Source organism: Rhinichthys klamathensis, unplaced genomic scaffold (genome assembly GCF_029890125.1).
Source record: "Rhinichthys klamathensis goyatoka isolate OS25496 unplaced genomic scaffold, OSU_Roscu_1.1 h1tg000137l_1, whole genome shotgun sequence".
Classification (NCBI taxonomy): domain Eukaryota; kingdom Metazoa; phylum Chordata; class Actinopteri; order Cypriniformes; family Leuciscidae; genus Rhinichthys; species Rhinichthys klamathensis.
Window position 1 is genome coordinate 684,469 of NW_026606672.1, and position 24,011 is coordinate 708,479.

General features: G+C 38.7%; 2 protein-coding genes across 2 annotated transcripts in view; both read left to right on the plus strand.

Annotated features, from left to right (window-relative positions):
* whrnb (whirlin b) overlaps positions 1-24,011 on the plus strand; it is a 144,089-nt gene that overhangs the window by 114,328 nt on the left and 5,750 nt on the right. The gene's annotated exons all lie outside the window — the stretch shown is intronic.
* Positions 1,839-24,011, plus strand: part of niban2b (niban apoptosis regulator 2b) — a 34,257-nt gene continuing 12,084 nt past the window's right edge. The window contains exons 1-5 of the mRNA XM_056257385.1: positions 1,839-2,208; positions 12,280-12,410; positions 12,871-12,999; positions 13,348-13,453; positions 15,241-15,408. Coding sequence (XP_056113360.1) covers positions 2,154-2,208; positions 12,280-12,410; positions 12,871-12,999; positions 13,348-13,453; positions 15,241-15,408 — 589 coding nt within the window. The 5' untranslated portion in view covers positions 1,839-2,153. The remainder of the gene's footprint in view (positions 2,209-12,279; positions 12,411-12,870; positions 13,000-13,347; positions 13,454-15,240; positions 15,409-24,011) is intronic.

Below are 24,011 nucleotides of genomic sequence, written 5' to 3' on the forward strand. Positions count from 1 at the left end.
TATATGAATCAATATGAAAGCAAGATGTTTGAATTTAACGTCATGAAATATTAACATGAATAATGTGCACGAGAATGAATTTACAATGTATTTAGTCGGGCTAAGAACTAAAGGAACTGTTTACAGAAAAAATACCACTATCCACTAGAGGGCGACATCGTATTGTTTTATTCCACCTAATATAACACAAGTGGCTGTTTCAGAGATGCTTCACTCATTTAAACAATTTTAATGAAAATGTCTTTAAAACTCTCTACAACACGACAGCCTATTATATATGAAAGGAACAGAATAGGGGTTTTGCTTTTATCTTTCTTCTATCAGTAAAACATGGGTTAATAATAGTTGTATTTTAGGGCTGCCAACTTTTGAGTTTAGCTTGGAGTGCGAATTGTGGAGGGAGGGGGGTATGTGAAAAAAAAACCTTGCATCACAATAAGTTGTGATTGTCAAAACATTTGTAAACAGAATTATATTAAGTGACAACATGTTACAATGTTTAGCTGGTACAATGACTACTGTTTCTTATTATTGCTTAACATCTTGATTCAATATCGATTCATTTTGCATAATTATTAGGTATATGTTCATTTTTTTCAAGAAAAAAATATCTCACTAATGCCGTAAACACAGAGATCCCTGTCAGCTGTATTATTAAAGGTTAAAAATAACAACTCAAATGAAATATGCGTTTTTTATTATAATAACAACTTTATAATATTTTAATGATATAAGTAAAACTATACTATGTAGCCTAATATAGTGGACATATTTAGCCAAACACTCTAGCTAATTTTTCTGGCCTATATGGTCATAAATGGCTTTTCTGGGGTAAATGTAACCTTATGTGACATTGTTCTCCAGCTGTTTTACCGCGGTTGAAAAACACTGATTGATCCGAGGCATATACATTTGTAGCCTATATCTCAACTATTGTTCATTCGGGGTTATTTACTGATGATCGGTTCACGTGCCGCTTGAGGCGCTACAGTGAATCACGTCACATTTACAAGCGCCAAAACGGTTGAATTTCGTAGTAAAATTGACAGAATCTCTGAGCTGATAATTTGTTTTATATCAAAAGTAACCTGCTCTGTCTTGTTTGTCGGTGTCAGTGTCCTCTTTGCTTTGCGATGTTTCTCTGCGTGAGGAAAAGTGTAAATTGCGTGAATCACGCTCAATGCGTGAGAGTTGGCAATGAGTTAAATAGCCTATTGGATGCTTTATTTACAGTAATTGCACATTGCACACATTTGTAATGCCTTACATATGTTTTTTAGATTTTATTTTTGTTATGTCCAATGTCCTGTCTATTATGTCGACACGTAGGCCTATGCATTAGAGCTCTTTATGGATCATCCAGAGATTCGATTCTAGGCAGACAGACAGTTAAAGAAATTCTAGACTATTTTGAATCTGATCAATAGGCTATTTTCACCTCCGTTTCGTTATGCTTGACTTCAGTTAAGCTATTGAAAAGACAACAACAACAACAATAAACTTAATAATTAAAAAAATCAGTCATCATTATACATTTAATTGTTTTGTGTCATGAATGTGTTATTTGTACACATTCATGACGAGATTCCACGTTTATTCAGTTCGTTGACTGGCGAAATATCATCAGTGGCGGGGCGTGTGTTTGCCTTTTTTTATATAGTCTGGTGTTTGCTCAGTCTTTGAAAGCACGCGCTTCCAAAAGTGAACACATTTTTTTTACCAGCGAGTGCATAGACGTTGATAGGAACGATTCGTTCACTTTGCTCTAAAAAAAAAAAAAAAATCGTGAAGTAGGCTATAGAGTCCAGATTTATATAACCCCGCCTTCAGCACGCTCATGTGTCTCCCAAAGACAAGTGCGTTTTGACGCTGAAACCGAGCACACTCAGCGGGACTAAAGAAGCCATAGATCAAGAGTTTAGGAAAACTGAGCCTTCAGGAATCCAGCACGGTGCCTGTCAACTCTATATGCAACTCCAACCACCTCTTACTGTTCAAACTACTCGAGTAAAAAGGGAGGAGCCGCTCGAATCAACTCCAGTTTATATCTTATCATAAGAAACCAGCGCCCAACTGCTGCTACTGCACAGCTGCTCCTCTGAGGCGAATTAAGTTCTTCGATCCAGACGAATTTGCCATATATCAGCGGCGCGATGGGAGATTTGATCTCAACTCACCTGGATGAAGGCAAACGGGAGGTTATAACAGGTAAGCGCTCTAATGGACGTGTCTGCTAACCGCAAGACGTGATAGATAATCAGTGACGGTATGTAAAATATGGTCTTGCGAAAGCCATGCTATTTCAGTTAAGGCCAGTGCCAGGGTTTTGGGTGAAAGGGTTTACATTCCGCCCCAAAACGAAGACGTGTGGGATAATACACTTTGTGCTGTTCCCTCAATGCACTTTGCTGCGACGTGGCACAACATTTCCTGTTACTTTTTACAAGTTTTGAATTACATACATGCAGTGCATAAATAATCAGTAAGATAATAACAGTGATTTCACTGTGTAAAAAAAAAAGAGGATTCAAATCATCGCTTTGCCATTAGAATCTACAAGATGAATGTGAGTTGCGCAACCTAAGTATGATTGATATCTCAAATAAATCATGAAATATAAATTAAAGTGAAGTCGAAATTAATTTGTATGGGTGGAAAGTTGGCCTGCATCTCTTCAGAGCTGTCTGGTCAGGTGTGGCTAGGGTGGAACAGGTTTAAATAAATACTGACAGTGGATTGCTAGTAGATTCCCTAGCAGTGCCAGGAGTTTGGGCATAATTTGCTTTTTATATTTTTTGAAACAATGCAAGTATAATTTAAATAATGTTTTACTTATTGATCATCCCTTTATCATTTGATGAAATCGCATTTGGGAATGGCAAAAGAGAACTGTTAACTTTCCATCTTCCCTGCTTTTTGCACATTTTAAGAGAAAGCACATATCAGATATGGAATCTCAGGAATGCATGGGGAGCCTAACAGCAGTAAGGAGGCTGTCTGGATGATCTGTCATGCTCAACATTTGGATAACCTTTGTTCAGGAGGTCATGTATGTTTTTTTTTTTTTTTTTTTTTTTTTTTTTTATTGTATGAAATATTCATAAGCTAATTCATAGAGGATACGTCTACAGTAGGCTGTTGTCTTTTCACAATTGGATGACTCCCTCTTTACTGACAAGGGAAAGGTGAGGTCAAAGTCCTACATCATCTTCCTGTAGTCTAGAGAATGGATAAAGTCATCTTCTCAAAATAGTGGGTGGGGATTGGGAATAGAATGACCTCAGCACTTCCTGTCTCAATTTTTTTAAGCAATCTGCTTATCTTTGAGTTTACAATGGCTGACAGCTTTATGTGCTGCACATATTTTACATTATCTCATAAGGTTTATGATATTGTTTTGTTTGTTGAAGCATGTTTTGGGGTCAAATCTTCCATCTTGAGGTGATTGTGAAGTTGGAGCCATTTTGAGAAGCAAATTACATTGTTTTGAGTAGTTGGAGTTGGGGGTGGGGGTGGGGGGATGCAGGAAATGCTTTAATGGGATGTTCGTGGAATGGAAGTTGTGGTACACTAATAGAGCGGGATTCTTCTAAACAGAGAATGTTTGTAATAGAGCTTTGTAGAGAGGTCATAGTGCACAATCCACCCCAAACTTACTTCCAATAGTGTGTGTGTGTTTGTCTGTTGGTCCTCTCATATTGCTAATGCTCCACAGAATGTCATCAACAGAACTGACTGGAATTCAGGCAAAAATAGAAGTTAGTCCAGAGTTGGTCTGAATGAATGAGAATGAGATTTTTGCTCAAGGGTTTATGTGACTCCATTATTAGTTGGTTTAAATGGGAATTTTCCATGATGAACATAAGGCTTGCTTACTGTTGGACTCAGCACCAATGAGGCTCTCAGGACAATTAAAACATATGTTGAGCACAGCATGTTTATAATTCACATCCCAGCATGCTTCACTTACTGTAGCAACAGATCCTTGAATAACACTGCAATTTGATCAAAGTATACCATCGTAATCTTTTTCATCATATGCTAAATTCAAGTGTATTGTGCTAAAAGAAAAACAGCATATTGCTTTATCTACTCTCATAAAACTTTAGAGTGTATTGTGCTATAATTTATTTTATTTTATTTATTTATTATAGTTCTGGCCTTGCTGCTGTGTCCTCGAGCAAGGCATGTATCAGTTGCTAAATTCCCCCTTGTCAGATTTTATATCAGCTGTACTTAATCCCAGTTTTCCCATAAATTCCATGAATGCAAAAAGCTCACTCCTTGGCCATGTATAATCAAACAATATCATTTATCTAAAGTGTTTGAGCTGTCAAATTCAAAACCCATTTGTTAGAAAATGTTAATGGAATGTTTTATGAACTAGACGAGGAGCACATTATGTTGAATATGTGCAGTATTTGATGACAGACTATTGAATTATTGAAAATGTAATGCACCTGAGATGGTAATATGGCCATGACACGAAGAAGGCTGTGCATTTGATTTTCAATAATTCAGCTTCTGCAGTCCACGTATACCAAAGAAAATGTAATGCTGAATGAAAAATATTGTATACACAATACCTTTCAGAAGTTTGGAAAGAAATGAATCCTTTTATCCAATAAGGATGCGTTGAATTGATCAAAAGTGATGGTATAAACTTTTATATTGTTACAAACATTTCTGTTTCAAATAAACACTGCTATTTTAAACCTTCTATACATCAAATAATCTTGAAAGAGTGTATCACAGAATATATAAAAATATCAAATATCAGGATGATATCTGAAGGTTTCTGAGGGTTTCATTATCATGCTCTTCTTTAAAGAATAAAACAGGACCATGATGACCAAAGTGATTTGGGATTTCCTGCTAGATAAGCGTGAATGACTCCAGCAGACAGGTTTTGCTGAGCTTGTATGATTGTAACATGTAAAGAAAGTTAAGAATTATTCCTTGAAATTAGATTTTTTATTGCACTATATCAGTGTAATTGAGTTGCTCTGTGATAGTTTGTTTCATTGGGTAATGAAGTGCAAGCACAATATCTTCAGTGTGAGGCTTCAGAGTTTCTCTTTGAAGTGGCTGCTATACGGTAACGCTAATTTGATTTGCTTTTGAGCTTGTAATGAAATTAAAAAAGGAACAAGGAGTGGCACCAAGTATCACATGAGACTCATTCAGTGAGTGACTCATAAACAAGCAGCACACACTCACAAAAGGTCTCAGTCTTAGACATTCACATGAACATACACATGCCCTTGTCTTGTGGTTTCTTCCAGACCCGGGCCCTGGGTTACTCTCATTAAACCTCTCAAAGTAATGTGCTCTGTTAGCACCCTTTTTTCATTCTAAATCATATATTTGTGAATTCTTTCACACATCATATAGCAGAGAATGTTCTACAAGTTTCCCATGGTCATGGACAGCTTAGAATGTCCAGGCACGGAAAGATTCATTGGTCAGAACACTTGGTACTGGATTCCAAAGAGACGTTTTTATCTTTTCTATTTCCACGTTACCTTTCCCCTTCCCAGTACTTTCAGAGCATATTCTCATTAGCTATGTTTTCATGCACCTGTCTTTATACACATTTTTAAGTGCATAAAAAACACAGGATGATAAAGCCAAGATGGGCATACATTCTAAAAATGTGCATTAAAAAAATGTGGCATAAAAATAATAATTTGCCTCAACGGATGTGATTGGTTCGCTGGTTAGTGCAGTTATCCAATCTCATTGCACACCATCTTCAATGTTAAGTCATTCTGAAATGCCTGGGTCAAAGTCTGTAATCGAAGTTATTTGCTATAATGACCTCCCAGAAGACCTATCTCACACAAATGCATTCCCAAACATCAAGCATCCGAACGCAAGATAACTTGGCAGCGTTTATTGCATTTTGTCTGTACGTCTTTTATGATGTACAAAAAAGAGCCACAGTGGCTTCCCTGATTGCAGCAACTTCCATTTTTATTGCAGATGTTCTCTTGAACATGTGGGATGGGAAACAATTCTTTATTCGCAAATGTTTTATGCAGCATATTCAATTTTGCATGTTAAATTCGCAACATCGTCTATAGTATAGCTATAGTCAGTACCAGGATCTGAGCTCCCAGATTTCCCTCAGAAGAGCTTTCACTCTTGTCTGCTCTGACATGGACACATTCCAAAGAAACTTCCTTTTCCTCCCCCCCCCCCCCACCCACCCCCCTGAAGACCAACTGCCCTCTGTGTGGTCGGCATGATGGTATTGTAATTATCTTCCACTAGTGGAACTGCTCTTTAAGTGTCTGTCTCCAAACCTCCACATTACCAAAGCAGAGCTTGGCAAGATTTTATTCCTACCATCAGACTCATGCACATTACTGAGATGTTTGTTTTGGTGTCGAAATCTGTGCCTGAGAAAAGCGTGCTTCATTTGTTGGATTTGTGTTGAGACATGGATTGTGAAATATTGTGTGAGTGTGCATTTGGCATGGCACCGGAGCATTGAGGGATCTGCCCTAGGATGTTTGTTTAAGATTGATGACTGATTGGTTTGCAAACTGCCTAGCCCTTACAGTCAGCTCTGTTCCCACCATCACTGTCGTGTGTAATAGCTGAACTACACTACCCATAATCCTGAAACGCTCAGTGTCTTTACTAATCTGCCAAATAAAGAAGGTCTACGCTGTTACTGTAGAAACTCGAATTGGGCCAAAGTTTGTAATTTAGGGAGTTTGGATGGCTTAATTGAGGATTTTATTTAATTTCAGCTTTATTTCAATTAATGAAATTTAGTCTTCATCAGCTATATCAACACTGCAGTAGGTACAATTCATATTTCATAGCTTTCTTGGCACGTAAGATCATCACGTATTTCCCTTCGCCTCTAATATTGTACCAATATCAGGGTGACCTTATTCTCAGCCTCCTTGTCTCCTTTTTCACATTCCTCTCTGTTAAGTACTGCCTGCACAACTGCCTAATGGCTTTAGCAGTTCATTTAATTATATTCTCTGGCTTTATGGGGCAAATATGATGGATTGAGAGTTGGTTGGGAGAAATCATAAGCAGAGCTCAGCTCCAGAGAATTTTCATTTCTGCAGTGTTGTGTAGTAGACCATATACATTCGGAGAGGGAACATTTTAGGGTGTTTCTGTGTGCATTTGACTTGGCAGACTGAAGTATGTAAATGTTAAACGTCAGGTCTGTTTATAATTTGTTTTGATGGGAACTTTTGATGTTAATGATCCTGTTGAACTTGAGCGTTAAGCTGTATGGATCTGATTTGTTGCAGTCTCTCCCTGTATGAAACATAAGTCATAACAATCAAATGTAATATTGAAATGTATCCTAGCTTACTGTTATTTCCCATTTTCATCTTTATTTTAAGAACTGGTGTTATTTTTAATGTGCAGGTGATCTCTGTGACTTAAGTCTAACCTCAATAGGCATTAGATAACTAAGTTTTACCTTTATTCTCTTCTCTTTGACCATCACTAAGTGCTTTATTTTTCATGCCTCTCTCTACTTTAATGGCATCGTTACATTGTAAGCGAACGGACAGGAATGTTGTTGTTTTTTCTGTTCTCTTTCCTCGAATTTTTCCAAGAGACTGAATGCCTCCAAAGTTTTACAACAAGCCCTACATAGTCATTTGGAAAATATCCCACCAGAAAGCAGTCAATAATGGAGTTGCCTTTGTTCCTGTGCCAACTGCAGTGCTGATCTGCTTTTACATGCATGTGAAGGACAAAGCAGTAAAGCTCAAACATTGTAATCTCCACTTCTGATCAGATACACGGAGCTCAGTGTGAATTGCTGTTAATGTTTTAATGGCCATTGACTTATTGTACCACAACTGTCTGTTGTACAGCTGCAGCTGCTTACAGTAAGTCTAAAATCTTAATATAACTGCCTTTCACGTGATTTTTTTTATTGCATCACATTTTATCATTGTTTAATTAGGGCCCGAGCACTAATGGTGCACTAATTGCTCTGTTTATTGTTTATTATTGTTATAAAATGTTTTTTTACATTTTATTTTCATTTGTTACTATTTGAATCAACTTATTTGGCTTTAGTTATATGCTTACTATGGAAAACTACCAGACATGCAGTATAAAACAGTGTTTAAAATCAGAAATTCTGAGTTTGTATTTTTGTCAATGGCCTCACATTAAAGGTAGGGTAGGCAATTTCAGAGAGGCTAACAATAGCAAGCTAGCTTTAAAAGCATGAGATTCCTCTTCAGAGTGTCTCCAAATCCATGCCTCCTTCAAAACACATGAACGCACACAGCAGAGTCTGCAAAGCGTCATGAGAGAGGGCTTTAAATTATCTCATGCCTCAAAGCACATAACATTACAATTAGGGCTGCCCTCGATTTAAAGATTTTTCTAGTCGATTAGTTGTCGTTCATTTAAGAGAAGTTGACTAATTGCACGTATATTAATAAGCCATATACAGTATCTCACAAAAGTGAGTACACCCCTAACATTTCAGCAAACATTTTAGTATATCTTCTCAAGGGACAATACTATAGAAATGAAACTTGGATATATTTTAGAGTAGTCAATGTGCTGCTTGTATAGCAGTTACTGTCCTCTGAAAATAACTCAACATACAGCCATTAGTGTCAAAATAGCTGGCAACAAAAGTACACCCTAAGTGATAATAGCTGTACGTCGTTTAACCATGCAAAGCCACATGTCCTATTCATCATGTTCATGTTTTTGTCTGCTTGACAGGACCATACAAATTTGTGTATCTTGTATTAGAGCAGTTACAATTTGTGGTTTGAGTACAGTTCTCTCATACTGACCACTGGATGTTCAACATGGCACCTCATGACAAAGAACTCTCTAAGGATTTGAGAATGAGAATTGTTGCTCTCCACAAAGATGGCCTAGGCTATAAGAAGATTGGTAACACCCTGAAAATGAGTTACAGTACAGGCCAGGGTCATACAGAGGTTTTCCAAGATGGGTTCCACTTGAAACAGGCCTCGCAAGGGTCAATCAAAGAAGTTGAGTCCTTGTGCTGTGCGTCAGGTGCAGAAGCTGGCTTCAAAAAACGGACGCATGAGTGCTGCCAGCATTGCTTTAGAGGTTGCAGAAGCGAGTGGTCAGCTTGTCAGTGCTCGGACCATAAACCGCACACTGCAACAAGTCGGTTTGCATGGCCGTAGTCCCAGAAGGAAGCCTCTTCTGAAGCTGGCTCACAAGAAAGCCCACAAACAGTTTGCTGAAAGCAACCTGTCCTAGAGCATGACTTACTGGAACCATGTCCTGTGGTCTGATGAGACTAAGATAAACTTGTTTGGCTCAGATGGTGTCCAGCATGTGTGGCAACACCCTGGTAAGGAGTACCAAGAAAATTGTGTCTTGCCTACAGTCAAGTATGGTGGTGGTAGCTTCATGGTCTAGGGCTGCATGAGTGCTGCTGGTACTGGAGAGCTGTGCTTCATTGAGGGAAACATGGATTCCAACATGTACTGTGACATTCTGAAGCAGAACATGATGCCCTCCCTTTAGAAACTGGGCCGTAAGGCATGATAACGACCCCAAAGACACCGCCAAGATGACAACTGCCTTGCTGAGGAAGCTGAAGTTGATGGAGTGGCCAAGCATGTCTCCAGACCTGGACCCTATTGAGGACCTGTGGTGATCCTCAAGCGGAAGGTAGAGAAGTGCCATGTGTCTAACAGCCAGCAGCTCCGTGATGTCATTATGGAGGAGTGGAAGAGGATCCCAGCAAAAACCTGTGCAGCTCTGGTGAATTCCATGGCCTGGAGGATTTAAGGCAATGCTAGAGAACAATAGTGCTCACAGAAAATATTGACACTTTGGAGTCGGACACAGTTTTGACATGTTCACTTAGGGTGTACTCACTTTTGTTGCCAGCTATTTTGACAATAATGGCTGTATATTGAGTTATTTTCAGAGGATAGTAAATATACTGCTATACAAGCAGCACATTGACTACTCTAACATATATCCAAGTTCCATTTCTATAGTATTGTCCCTTGAGAAAATATACTAAAATGTTTGTTGATATGTGAGGGGTGTAAGTCATAATAATGAGCCTTTAATTGTAAGCCTAATCAGAGCTCAAAGCGCGTACTTAACCTTGTCACAAAGCGCACAGGCAAAAGTGATTATGAATATTTCGTGAAAAAACAGCAAGGAGACTGTCTAAACATTTTAATAATTTATTGATAATGTTTTCTGTGTTTTCGGTTGCAGAGATTAAGTGATGCTGACTCGTCATCTCTGTAGTGGACGCTCCTATGTACGTTTCACTTGAATTGGTTGACAATCGCTTGACATTTCAAGCTTTCTATAGATATATTTCTCATGTTTTGGTTTATTATTTTGACATGCTCAGAGACCGAGACGGCAGAAAGCATATATTCTTTGTTTTCTTTTTTTTTTTACAAAGGCACAACATTTTCTTGTTATTGTGAGTTTCCAAAAATAAAAGTACAGTTTCGAAATATGTATTACTCTTATCTGTATGACCAAAAATGACAGTATTTTGTTGTTTCCGCTGTTGTCAAGAAAAAATGCAAGGTATCGCGCTGACGCCTCCATGTCATGAAGGGTGCTTATACTTCAGCTTATACTTAAACTTGGATATGTGACTAATATTTTATTTATTTATTTTTTACGATTCTAAAATCCATTTCTTTATTCCAGAATCGATATTAATACAAATTCAATTGCTTCATTTTTGTTATTGCTTGTTGATGAGGTTGACAGAAGTTAGCCACTTTCGTTCCAACAGGATGAAATGTCATTTTCTTTGAGTGTTGAGTGACGTAATATCCCAAGTGGACGTGTGGAAGCGCCGTTAGACTGCACTGAAAAGCCCTCGCGCTACTGCTGAGAGAGAGATAAGAGATTCATCTTTAAAAGACTGTGATCTCAATTTAAACACCCACGCAATCTTTCAATTCGTCTGTCTATTAAACTTTGACAAAATCATATTGCAACATTCAAAGCTGTGTTGCCGTTGACCCGGAGTGAGTTGTCATGAAACAGCTTCACAAACAGTCTTTTCAACCTAATAGTATCATTATTTCTGTGATGCAATAGTTAAAATTATCATAGAAGTACTTGGATAAAAGTTTAAAGTTCAAATATGAATACTGATGTCTACGATAGCGATCAAAATCAGCTTTTGATAGAAACTTGGTGCATTTATAGATTACATTGTTTCGCCACTAAATGGCGACAAGTGACTGTTAAAAAATGTTTGTTATTGAATCATCTAGTGTCAAAAAAATTGCAATATATAGCAATATCGAATTGCAATACTTGTAGAATCGCAATTCTTAAAAAAATCGCAATACATATCGTATCGGCACTGAAGTATCGTGATAGTATCGAATCGGGAGATAAGTGTCTACTAACCGGCGACTAATACAATTTTTGGTCAACTAAGGATTAGTCGAATATGAGGGGGCAGCCCTAATTACAATAATAATGAACGTAAACAACTTACATAGCTCTTACTTGTACCACCTGACTGCTGCAGATTAATTTCGGTGTTGACAGAAACGCATAAATCCGAGTCTGAGGACGTGAACAGCTCTGGGTAGAACGTCACTGGTTGCCATCTCGTAACAGTTGCGACATGGTGGGAACGCAGCATAAGCTCGTTGTTTTCGTTCAGGAGGAACGGTAAAAGATGGCTGCTGTTTGTTTGCGGCGCTCGGTGACTGTCTGTCTACAACTCTGCATACTAGCCTCATGAAATGCGCGGAGGTATGGAAGTACATATGTTGAGACGGACAGGTCGGACCGAATGCAATGATTGGATGAAAATGTTTTGGTTCTGAGACTTCCACAGAAGATATATGTACATGGTTTAATAGACCACTTCTATTATTGATTGTTATTAGGATGTGAAGAGTTTCAACCAGTATAACAAAAACTGTTTATAAAACAAATTTCTTACGAGTTGTCAATCATTCCTTATTCTAAGTTTTTGATGTCACTTCACTCCAAGGTTCCTTCTCCATTTCCATCCTTCCTATGAAAAAAAGTAACAGGGTTTACGTTTTAGCTATTTATGACGCGAAAATTTCATGTCGATATGCCTTTATAGAGAAGTTGGCCTTTATAGTTGGTTGAGCAATTATGTTACGCTTGCATATATTTACAACTGTTTTGATCATAGTTGATAGTTGCATATACCAATTCCTTTATTGTTTAATAAATAAAAACATTAGGTCTAATGTACCTGTAATATTACATATTATAAGTGTGTGTGTCTTTTTTTAGCACGGACAGGGGAGCTGATGGGAGATTTTGGTCGGCTATATGAACAGCAGTATGCAGTCGCTCTCTTTAACCAGATGCGCTATGACGTAGAGGGTGGAGGAGGCCCTCAGCCTCAGCTTCTGCACAGGAAGGTAAAGCTCTGCCTTTTTCTATTCCTCTTTTTCAGCTGTATATGTTTTCTTTTAGGAGCAAGTGAAACTATTTATATCAGGGTAATTTCTTCCAGAACTGATGTCTGTATTGTCAAATAGCAAAGTGGAATTAAGGATAATTGCTCTGTTTGAACAAATGCAGACTTGTTTATTTGAAATGTGTAGTATTATCATAGTATGACCCTGTAAAGATGTGCAGTTTGCACACTTTTTATTCGTCAATCGGGGTGTGTGTGCGTGTATGTCTGTAGACAGAGACACTGGGTGGGCAAAGTAAACATAAATTAAGTTGGCTACTTCCAGTCTTAACATCTCTCTACATAATGTATAATTAGGTACTGGGTCCTCACTGAAAATAGAGGGACATCTCTCATTCTATCTTTCTGCTTAAACAGTACCTTGTTTGAACCGCACTTCAATTCTTGTGTTTCTTTCATAGGTGCCTCTTAAGAATAAGTCCATCTTTTCGGGGACTTTGTTTCAGTATCTAGAAGAGAACAAAAAATGGAGGAATCGTTTTCTCTTTATTCCTGACTCCTATAACATCAACTATTATGATAACAAACAGGTAATGAGTTTAATGAAAACTCAACAAAATTCAACAAAATGAACTACATTTTAGTAGTAATGGATTAATATTATCTGCCAGGTAACCTAAGCAACTTTTTGGCCAAATAATAAAAAAAAAGGCCTTGGCTGATAATCATGCATTTTAACGTTTTTACTACCTAATTAAATAAATAGTTTTTATTTAATAAGATTAATGAATGACAAAATAAATGAATAGTATATTAATTATTTAATTAATATATTATTCATTTATTTTGTTAAGTAAAAACATTTCTTCAATTGTTTGTTTAAATGAATTAAACTGCTGAAATGTTTTTATTTACGTTATCTGTTTCTGTTGATTTAGGCCCATGACAGAGGGCTGCATCCTAAAGGCACCATTAACTGTGCTGGCTACCGGGTCTTGACCTCTATGGAGGAATATCTCGAGCTCCTTAACACCAGCCTACCAGGTCAGTCTAAAGGAGAGAGTGGAAAATGAGAAATAAAGATGGGAAAACCTCAGGGAGGAATGAGAGTTCTTAAAGGAATGTTCCTAAAGGAAAGTTCTATAAAGAAAGCTCTAAAAAAACTGTGCGAAAGTCACTGGCTCACTGGTTTTACTCGGGTCACATTGTCATGACAATGAAGTTGAAAGATTAGATAACTTTACATAGACAAGGTCAGTAAGCGATTCTGTCACACGAGACTCTTGTAAACACGTGTATAATGTTTAAGTCATGTGGCTCTGACATTTAAAACCATATGTGTTTATTACCCAGCCCTGCACTGTAAGTATAAATATATATATATATACACTCACCGGCCACTTTATTAGGTACCCCATGCTAGTAACGGGTTGGACCCCCTTTTGCCTTCAGAACTGCCTCAATTCTTCGTGGCATAGATTCAACAAGGTGCTGGAAGCATTCCTCAGGGAGTTTGGTCCATATTGACATGATGGCATCACACAGTTGCCGCAGATTTGTCGGCTGCACATCCATGATGCGAATCTCCCGTTCCACCACATCCCAAAGATGCTCTATTGGGTTGAGATCTGGTGACTGTGGAGGCCATTTTAGTACAGTCAACTCATTGTCATGTTCAAGAAACCAATTTGAAATGATTAGAGCTTTGTGACATGGTGGAAGTAGCCATCAGAGGATGGGTACATGGTGGCCATAAAGGGATGGACATGGTCAGAAACAATGCTCAGGTAGGCCGTGGCATTTAAACGATGCCCAATTGGCACTAAGGGGCCTAAAGTGTGCCAGGAAAACATCCCCCACACCATTACACCACCACCACCAGCCTGCACAGTGGTAACAAGGCATGATGGTTCCATGTTCTCATTCTGTTTACGCCAAATTCTGACTCTAACATCTGAATGTCTCAACAGAAATCGAGACTCATCAGACCAGGCAACATTTTTCCAGTCTTCAACTGTTCAATTTTGGTGAGCTCTTGCAAATTGTAGCCTCTTTTTCCTATTTGTAGTGGAGATGAGTGGTACCCGGTGGAGTCTTCTGCTGTTGTAGCCCATCCGCCTCAAGGTTGTGCGTGTTGTGGCTTCACAAATGCTTTGCTGCATACCTCGGTTGTAACGAGTGGTTATTTCAGTCACTGTTGCCCTTCTATCAGCTCGAACCAGTCTGGCCATTCTCCTCTGACCTCTGGCATCAACAAGGCATTTCCGCCCACAGAACTGCCGCTCACTGGATGTTTTTTCTTTTTCGGACCATTCTCTGTAAACCCTAGAGATGGTTGTGCGTGAAAATCCCAGTAGATTAGCAGTTTCTGAAATACTCAGACCAGCCCTTCTGGCACCAACAATCATGCCACGTTCAAAGTCACTCAAATCACCTTTCTTCCCCATACTGATGCTCGGTTTGAACTGCAGGAGATTGTCTTGACCATGTCTACATGCCTAAATGCACTGAGTTGCCGCCATGTGATTGGCTGCTTAGAAATTAAGTGTTAACGAGCAGTTGGACAGGTGTACCTAATAAAGTGGCCGGTGAGTGTATATATATTAGTTATTTATTTATTTATTTATTGTATTGAACCTGCAGCCTGTATTTAAAATAAATGGAGAGTAATGTTGAGCCAGAGTCCAGATAAGAAGTGATGAAATGGAGTGTGAAGAAATGTACTGTGATCTTTGTATGTTGTAAAGCTGTGATCATGATGGCTGTAGAGATCTTTTCATCAGGCCATATTTAATAGAATATTATTGAATCACGCAACATGCATTTTCCAGGTGTAAAAGCTAAAGTTGGCAGTTCTCCATTCCTGAAATGTGCGACGCAGTTTCCCCTCATCCTCTGGCACCCTTATGCTCGCCACTACTATTTCTGCATGGTGACCGAGAAGGAGCAGCAGAAGTGGAACGCCGTCTTTCAAGACTGTGTCCGACACACCAACAATGGTGAGTCTTAACCCTATTGTTTAAAAGGACCGTACTAATTTCAAGTTTGAGACATCCAAGTTTCCACGTTCCCCTCTGTCACTTTAACACCCAGACACATATTCAAGGCATGACTCTTTCATTACGGTTATTGCTATTCTTTTGTTTGTTAGAATAAGCTGCATTCAAACTTGCTAGATTAACTGATGTGTTATTTCATTAATCACCTCTTTTAGACATCCTTTTATCAAAAAGGAAACTCGAGCGGAACGTTTGGCACGGTTGACTGTATTCATTTGGCCTGTTTGATAATAGAAAGAATTTAACCGCTCAAGGCTGTAAAAAGAGTCAGATGAGATCATAGGGAAAGCTGGAGATGTGCTGCCATCATTCATTCCCTGTGTGTGTGAGAGCTCTTTGACTGTTTATTCTGTAGAGCTTCTGTAACTTTATATAATTAGCAGAAATTATAGTATTTTATCGGAAAATGTCTCTTTCTATGTTTTGTATATAAGACCATTTCTTTGTTGTATAATTCTAGTAAAAAGTCAATCAATTCCCCAGACAAACATTTCGTTAATATTTCTAGACGATATGCTTGCATTTAAGTTTACAAATCTTTCTCAAGAATTTGCTTGTGTAAATCTAGTTACACTATGCCTAAGGCTACTGGAAGGTTCATTGTTACTGCAAGAGTTTCCCTCTTACACAGTGATGTCACTGTCAGATTACTTGAAATCCTGTTTTTCAAGACACTAAAAACAAGTGTATACTTGTCTATTTAAAGGATATGTTAATTTTATTGTTAAATATTATTGAGGTTATGTCAACTGCTTGGTGGGCCCTTGATATGGTTTTGCACTAATAAAAAATATCCTGTTAAATTCAACGTTAAATGGCATATTTGTGCCTGTAAATTTACTATTTATAACCATACATTTAATTTACTGATATAATGTTAATTTACCAAGCTGCTTAAACTACAAAAATAATCTTTTCAGCTTAAAATGTACTGATAACCACCATAACAATACAGGTGGTACAAAGCCACATGATGACGAGTTCATTGCCTTTGAAAATGCCCTTTTCATAAAACATGACCAATATGTTTACATTGGCCACCATCAGGGAAAACACATGACACTAAAATAATCCAATAAACATTCATTAAAATAACAGAAAATGGAACTCAAAATACTCTTATGCCATATAGACATTACTGATGACCAAAATAAGAAGAAACTAAATTATTTATTCAAAATATAATCATATGTGATGATTACACACTATACTACATACTATATTGTAATTCATAGTTTTTACATCCACAAACCATAAATGTAACAATATTTTGCAGCCAAAGTACATATAATGTGATTTCCACATTTCACCATATATATACACTCACCGGCCACTTTATTAGGTACACCTGTCCAACTGCTCGTTAACACTTAATTTCTAAGCAGCCAATCACATGGCGGCAACTCAGTGCATTTAGGCATGTAGACATGGTCAAGACAATCTCCTGCAGTTCAAACCGAGCATCAGTATGGGGAAGAAAGTTGATTTGAGTGACTTTGAACGTGGCATGATTGTTGGTGCCAGAAGGGCTGGTCTGAGTATTTCAGAAACTGCTAATCTACTGGGATTTTTACGCACAACCATCTCTAGGGTTTACAGAGAATGGTCCGAAAAAGAAAAAACATCCAGTGAGCGGCAGTTCTGTGGGCGGAAATGCCTTGTTGATGCCAGAGGTCAGAGGAGAATGGCCAGACTGGTTCGAGCTGATAGAAGGGCAACAGTGACTGAAATAACCACTCGTTACAACCGAGGTATGCAGCAAAGCATTTGTGAAGCCACAACACGCACAACCTTGAGGCGGATGGGCTACAACAGCAGAAGACTCCACCGGGTACCACTCATCTCAACTACAAATAGGAAAAAGAGGCTACAATTTGCAAGAGCTCACCAAAATTGAACAGTTGAAGACTGGAAAAATGTTGCCTGGTCTGATGAGTCTCGATTTCTGTTGAGACATTCAGATGTTAGAGTCAGAATTTGGCGTAAACAGAATGAGAACATGGAACCATCATGCCTTGTTACCACTGTGCAGGCTGGTGGTGGTGGTGTAATGGTGTGGGGGATGTTTTCCTGGCACACTTTAGGCCCCTTAATGCCAATTGGGCATCGTTTAAATGCCACGGCCTACCTGAGCATTGTTTCTGACCATGTCCATCCCTTTATGGCCACCATGTACCCATCCTCTGATGGCTACTTCCACCATGTCACAAAGCTCTAATCATTTCAAATTGGTTTCTTGAACATGACAATGAGTTGACTGTACTAAAATGGCCTCCACAGTCACCAGATCTCAACCCAATAGAGCATCTTTGGGATGTGGTGGAACGGGAGATTCGCATCATGGATGTGCAGCCGACAAATCTGCGGCAACTGTGTGATGCCATCATGTCAATATGGACCAAACTCCCTGAGGAATGCTTCCAGCACCTTGTTGAATCTATGCCACGAAGAATTGAGGCAGTTCTGAAGGCAAAAGGGGGTCCAACCCGTTACTAGCATGGGGTACCTAATAAAGTGGCCGGTGAGTGTGTGTATATATATATATATACACACACTCACCTAAAGGATTATTAGGAACACCATACTAATACTGTGTTTGACCCCCTTTCACCTTCAGAACTGCCTTAATTCTACGTGGCATTGATTCAACAAGGTGCTGAAAGCATTCTTTAGAAATGTTGGCCCATATTGATAGGATAGCATCTTGCAGTTGATGGAGATTTGTGGGATGCATATCCAGGGCACGAAGCTCCCGTTCCACCACATCCCAAATATGCTCTATTGGGTTGACATCTGGTGACTGTGGGGGCCATTTTAGTACAGTCAACTCATTGTCATGTTCTAGAAACCAATTTGAAACGATTCGAGCTTTGTGACATGGTGCATTATCCTGCTGGAAGTAGCCATCAGAGGATGGGTACATGGTGGCCATAAAGGGATGGACATGGTCAGAAACAATGCTCAGGTAGGCCGTGGCATTTAAACGATGCCCAATTGGCACTAATGGGCCTAAAGTGTGCCAAGAAAACATCCCCCACACCATTACACCACCACCACCAGCCTGCACAGTGGTAACAAGGCATGATGGATCCATGTTCTCATTCTGTTTACGCCAAATTCTGACTCTACCATCTGAATGTCTCAACAGAAATCGAGACTCATCAGACCAGGCAACATTTGTCCAGTCTTCAACTGTCCAATTTTGGTGAGCTCTTGCAAATTGTAGCCTCTTTTTCCTATTTGTAGTGGAGATGAGTGGTACCCGGTGGGGTCTTCTGCTGTTGTAGCCCATCCGCCTCAAGGTTGTGCGTGTTGTGGCTTCACAAATGCTTTGCTGCATACCTCAGTTGTAACGAGTGGTTATTTCAGTCAAAGTTGCTCTTCTATCAGCTTGAATCAGTCAGCCCATTCTCCTCTGACCTCTAGCATCAACAAGGCATTTTCGCCCTCAGGAGTGCCGCATACTGGATGTTTTTCCCTTTTCACACCATTCTTTGTAAACCCTAGAAATGGTTGTGCGTGAAAATCCCAGTAACTGAGCAGATTGTGAAATACTCAGACCGGCCCGTCTGGCACCAACAACCATGCCACGCTCAAAATTGCTTAAAGTCCCCGTAAAGTCAAAATTAAGTATGTGTTCTGAGTTTGTCACACCACAGAAAAATGTGTTATTAGCCACCCAGCCAAATTTGAATGATAAAAAAAGCCGGCAAGTACATAAAATAAGCTATCAAAATCTTGAAAAAATGAGCAGTTTTCTCTGCTCTCAAACGCTGGGGGCGTGTCCGCTGGCTGCGCTGAAACCACGCCCACTCGCGGGAAAGCTGCACTCGACGGGACCCGCTACAGCCGAAATGGATGCTCCTAGCAGCTTATTAGGTTATACCAAGCCATATTTGTTTGAGCCTCCAGAGCCTGAATCCGATTCAGAAGACATTGACCAAGGAAGTCAACATCGTCCCCCTCGCTCTGCAACAGAATGGTAAATTTTTTCTCTCCCTTTTATGCAAGTTAGCTAAGTTATATGTAAGTAAACGTTAACTAGCTTAACCTAACTTAGACAAATAAAGTTAGACTAGCAATAAATAACAGAAAAAAACAACATATTTTTACACCTTATAGTTATAGATCAAACTAAGTTAGACTAGCAATAAACAACTGATTAAAAAATATATTTACACTTTATAGTTATAGATCAAACTAATAGCCATCATGGTTGTTATATTAACGATAAATTGATGTGCATAAATCCATTAGATAAGGGACTGCTTTGTGAACAGATACTAGTTTAAATTACTTGGCTAAGGAATTTTGATCATATAACGTTAAATAAAAATCACGTTAGAGGGTTGCAGAATTTAGTAGTTACAGTGGACTACCTACTATAATTATAACAAGCACACAAGGCAACTTACACTCATTGGTGGGCACGCATTGCCGATGATGGCGCCAGTTGTCGGCGGGACGGGAGGATGAAGGCCGAGGCGAGAGATAGTCGGTGCGGCACCTTTCACCAGTAACAACGGATTATCTGTGAATCCCAGTTGTCTCCGACGAAAGTTTATAAAACTATCACGAGTAAAATGATCACTACAGAGGCGGGTTTGGCTGGTGATCCTCAGCTCTCCATCAAGGTGGCTCTTCACAAAATTAATCCACCTCTTCTTGATGTCGTCGTTTTTAGGAAATTTAAACAAGGACACCGATCTGTTTTGCAAATGATTGCATCCAAGTAGTACGCATTTCCGTGACGAAGGCATGGCTAGATAGCAAACTGTAGGCTGTAGTAACTGATAATAGTACTGACAGTAACTCGCAAATGAGCGCCAAACTGATGCGAATGTGCTCTATTTATATTGTTAGAGGGATCAGTATCAGTGCGTCATCGAGTAGGGGCGTGTCCAAGAGCTCCAGTGCGTCATCGAGCCCTGTTTTAGACCCGCCCAAAAAATCCGTGAAATTGCCAGGGTGAAAAACTGTTTAACGGTCTAACTCCACAATTCAGTACTTCACAGTTCACAGTCTTTGTAATATGTTTTAGCAATACATTTCTAACCTTTAGAATGTGTTTAGAATGTTTTGTTAAAATTGCCTTTACAGGGACTTTAAATCACCTTTCTTTCCCATTCTGACATTCAGTTTGGAGTTCAGGAGATTGTCTTGACCAGGACCACACCCCTAAATGCATTGAAGCAACTGCCATGTGATTGGTTGATTAGATAATTGCATTAATGAGAAATTGAACAGGTGTTCCAAATAATCCTTTAGGTGAGAGTGTATATATAGTAATGGTTTTAATGTAGTATTTTTATAGTCTTTTTCTGTAAAAGTGACAAACCGTGACAAACTTTGTTTTTTCAGTGTAGGGTAGTTTTTAGAGGGTGCTGTGTCCCTCTTATGGTATAACCTACTCATTGGGCCTGGGGGAAAGGGGTCTGACAGTGTTGACACTAATTGATGTCATTGAAATTCAGTATTGTACGTATTGTATTGTAAATGTTGGGCCGTGAGGTTCTCTGTGTCTCATAGACGTCTCATGATAGCTTCTACGTCTACTAGAGCTGTTTTCTCTCTGCTGTAGTCCAGATTCCAGAGTGGTCACAGCTGGGGCTGTCAACCCATAATTCAGTTTGGATGGGAGGCTGCCGAGAGGGGAATGCACACTTGCGGCGAGGGCAGTAATTTCCCCTGGGGTATTAAGGCGGCCATCTAAAAGTGTGTGTGTGTGTGCGTTAGAGTTAGCCAAATCCCTGCTGCGTGTAGTATGTTCTGAATGCAAGCACATCTGCAGAGCCCCTTTTTTTCCCCAAATAAGGGCTGGTTCAGTTCTGGTTAAGTTCTTTGCTATTCATTAGTAAGTTTACGATGTTCTCTGACATATTTAAAATATGTTAGACTCTGTAATGTTCTATTCTCACTGTTTGGTAAGAAGGTTAGATGTTAGCGGAGACTGCACTTCTAGAGTGGTGACATTGACCATTTTGACATCACATAACAAAGAGCAATCTCTCGCGCTCTCTCTCTCTCTCTCTCACGCGCTCTCTCTCTGTCCCTCTATCACAGACACTAATAGAAGTGGATAAGTGGTTTTCTTTTTTGGCTTTTGATGAAGCATAAACCCTGTAGTGCTTAATTTCTGGAATTTATCTAAACACAGATACTGAACTGAAGCAGTATTGACTGCTTTTAACAGCAGAACAAATGCTCTTTGTATGTACCTGGCCGGTGCAGTTTAAGGCAAACTCTGCAGAAGGAGTGTAGGTTTGAATCACGTAATGGGCTGATATTCATAATTTGACCACTGATGTAATTGCTCTTCCCTTTTACCCATCAAAATCACACGTTCATTATGTAAGTACTGTAATTATGTTAAGTACTGTCCTGGTACAGTCATTATTTTGTGAGCTTGTTGTGAGTGGCAGCTTTTCCTGCAATCCTTTGAGCATTGCTGCTTTAAAATCTACTTTGCCACAGCAAAAGTAATCAGTTAAGTTAATCTGAGTTGCCAATGTGAGTTTGCAGTCCAAATTTAATGTGAAGAGATCAAAAAGACAGTACCTTTAAATGATGGAAAGAATCATCTTTCTAAATGGTCGGATTCACAATAAAATGACTTGTATAAGCCAGTTCTTTTTAGTGAATTAAAAACATACAGCACAGCCAGTATTGTCCGATTCACGGACATAACTCAAATGACTCTAAATTCACAAACACTCAGAAACTCATGAGTTACTTTGAATCAAGTTTGAATCAGTCTGACGAATCCTTCATTAAATGAACTCACTGAACTGCAAATTATTATTACTTTCAGTGACTTCTGTCTTGAAGCAAAGCAAGCTTTGGGTAGCCTTCTCAAAAATGTTAAAGCTTAAATCATTATCATTGCTGACATTTGGATCAGAAGTTTTTTTTTAATAAATTGATATATTGTTCATTAAATTAAAATATTGTTTAAAACATTTGGGTTATTCGAAAATGTTTCTTAATCAAAACACAGGTTTCTTTTAATTTTTTTATGACTATAAACAGGGTTTGACATTCACTTTTTTGCTTACCAGCCACTGTGGCTAGTGGTTTTCCAAACTTAGTAGCCACTCAGCATTTTCACTGGCCACAATTTTGACATCTATACCATGGGGAAAAACTGCCATATAGATATTTTTAATATTATCTCATAATTTGGCAGCAGGGCTGCTGCCACTTTAAGACCTGATGCACAGACCTATTATACGGTTGATGTTCTAAAACATAACTGACTGTATTTATGCGAATACCTGCCAAGATCAGCGTTTTGACATCACAGTATTTTGTGTGTATTTGAATGTTTAAGCAGCTAAAAATAACACAATTAGTACTGCGAGATGGCTTTATGTTCACAGACTTTGCGTAAGCACAAAATCCCTGCCCTGTAACAGCAACAATATATATCCGGAGAAAATGAAACGAGTGAGTGAGGTGAGGCGGGTTTTTGTGTCAACTCCCAGCCCAGCTGGTATCGTGTATCTCTTCATGAGTATTGGAAGCATTTCAGATATTTCAACGTAGATGCAGTATGTATTGAAAAATCTATATTTTTGACAACACTACATTGCACTTTTTTATTTTTTGTATATATTTTTATTATTTTCATTTTATTATATATAAAATTAAACCTCCAAATTAAACCAAAGTGGCAGTAGGAGTGACTGCGCTACACGCCACTGCTGAAATCCACCATTTGGCGGGTGTTAATGTCAAGCCCTGACTATAAATATTATACATAAATTAAAGTCAATAAAACGTAGTTAAGTAGACTAATGTCTCTATTTATTTGACATTAGATGGCTCTAACAGATGTTTTATATTGTGTTGGGTAATGCAAGTTAATTTGGCACAACTTCTGCTGAGAATTAAAGCATCTAAACAGAAAACAGGAGCCAGGCACATGTCTTGGCCGTGGTAAGCATTGTGTTGGATCAGTATTGGTTCAAATTGCACTTCACTAGCTCTCTATTAAGAGCTAAATGTAATGTGTAACTCAATATATTAAGTTGCTTGTAACAGCTAATCTGTGTCCCAAAAGGTGGCAGGACTCTAGGATCCAGGAACATGCAGTGCTCCAACAGGACAGTTTCATTCTGTGAATGAATGCCCAGAGGAGTAAACCCAAGCGTGCATGGACAGAGTTAGATCAGGGCTGGATCCTGACAAGTCTTAGCTTGTTTTTGGAAGTGCATCATTTAGTCTGCTTAATCCTAAGGCTGTCAAAGCAATCTATCCTTCTACCGTACTTTACTAGACGTTAGGTTGGGTATCGTTTAGGTTTTTTAAACTATATGGGTGCCAAATCGATATTTTTAAAACGGTACCAGTGCCTGAACCGATACTTTAAAAAAAAGAGTACCACAAACCGATGGTGAATGACATTTTAAAGAATAGCTTTTTTTATTTAAAAAACTAATGTAATAAAAAATCCATTTTAAAATATATTAAAAATGTAAAGTATACTTAAATAAATGAATATAAGTAAATACAAAACTCAACAAATTTATATAACAAATTCA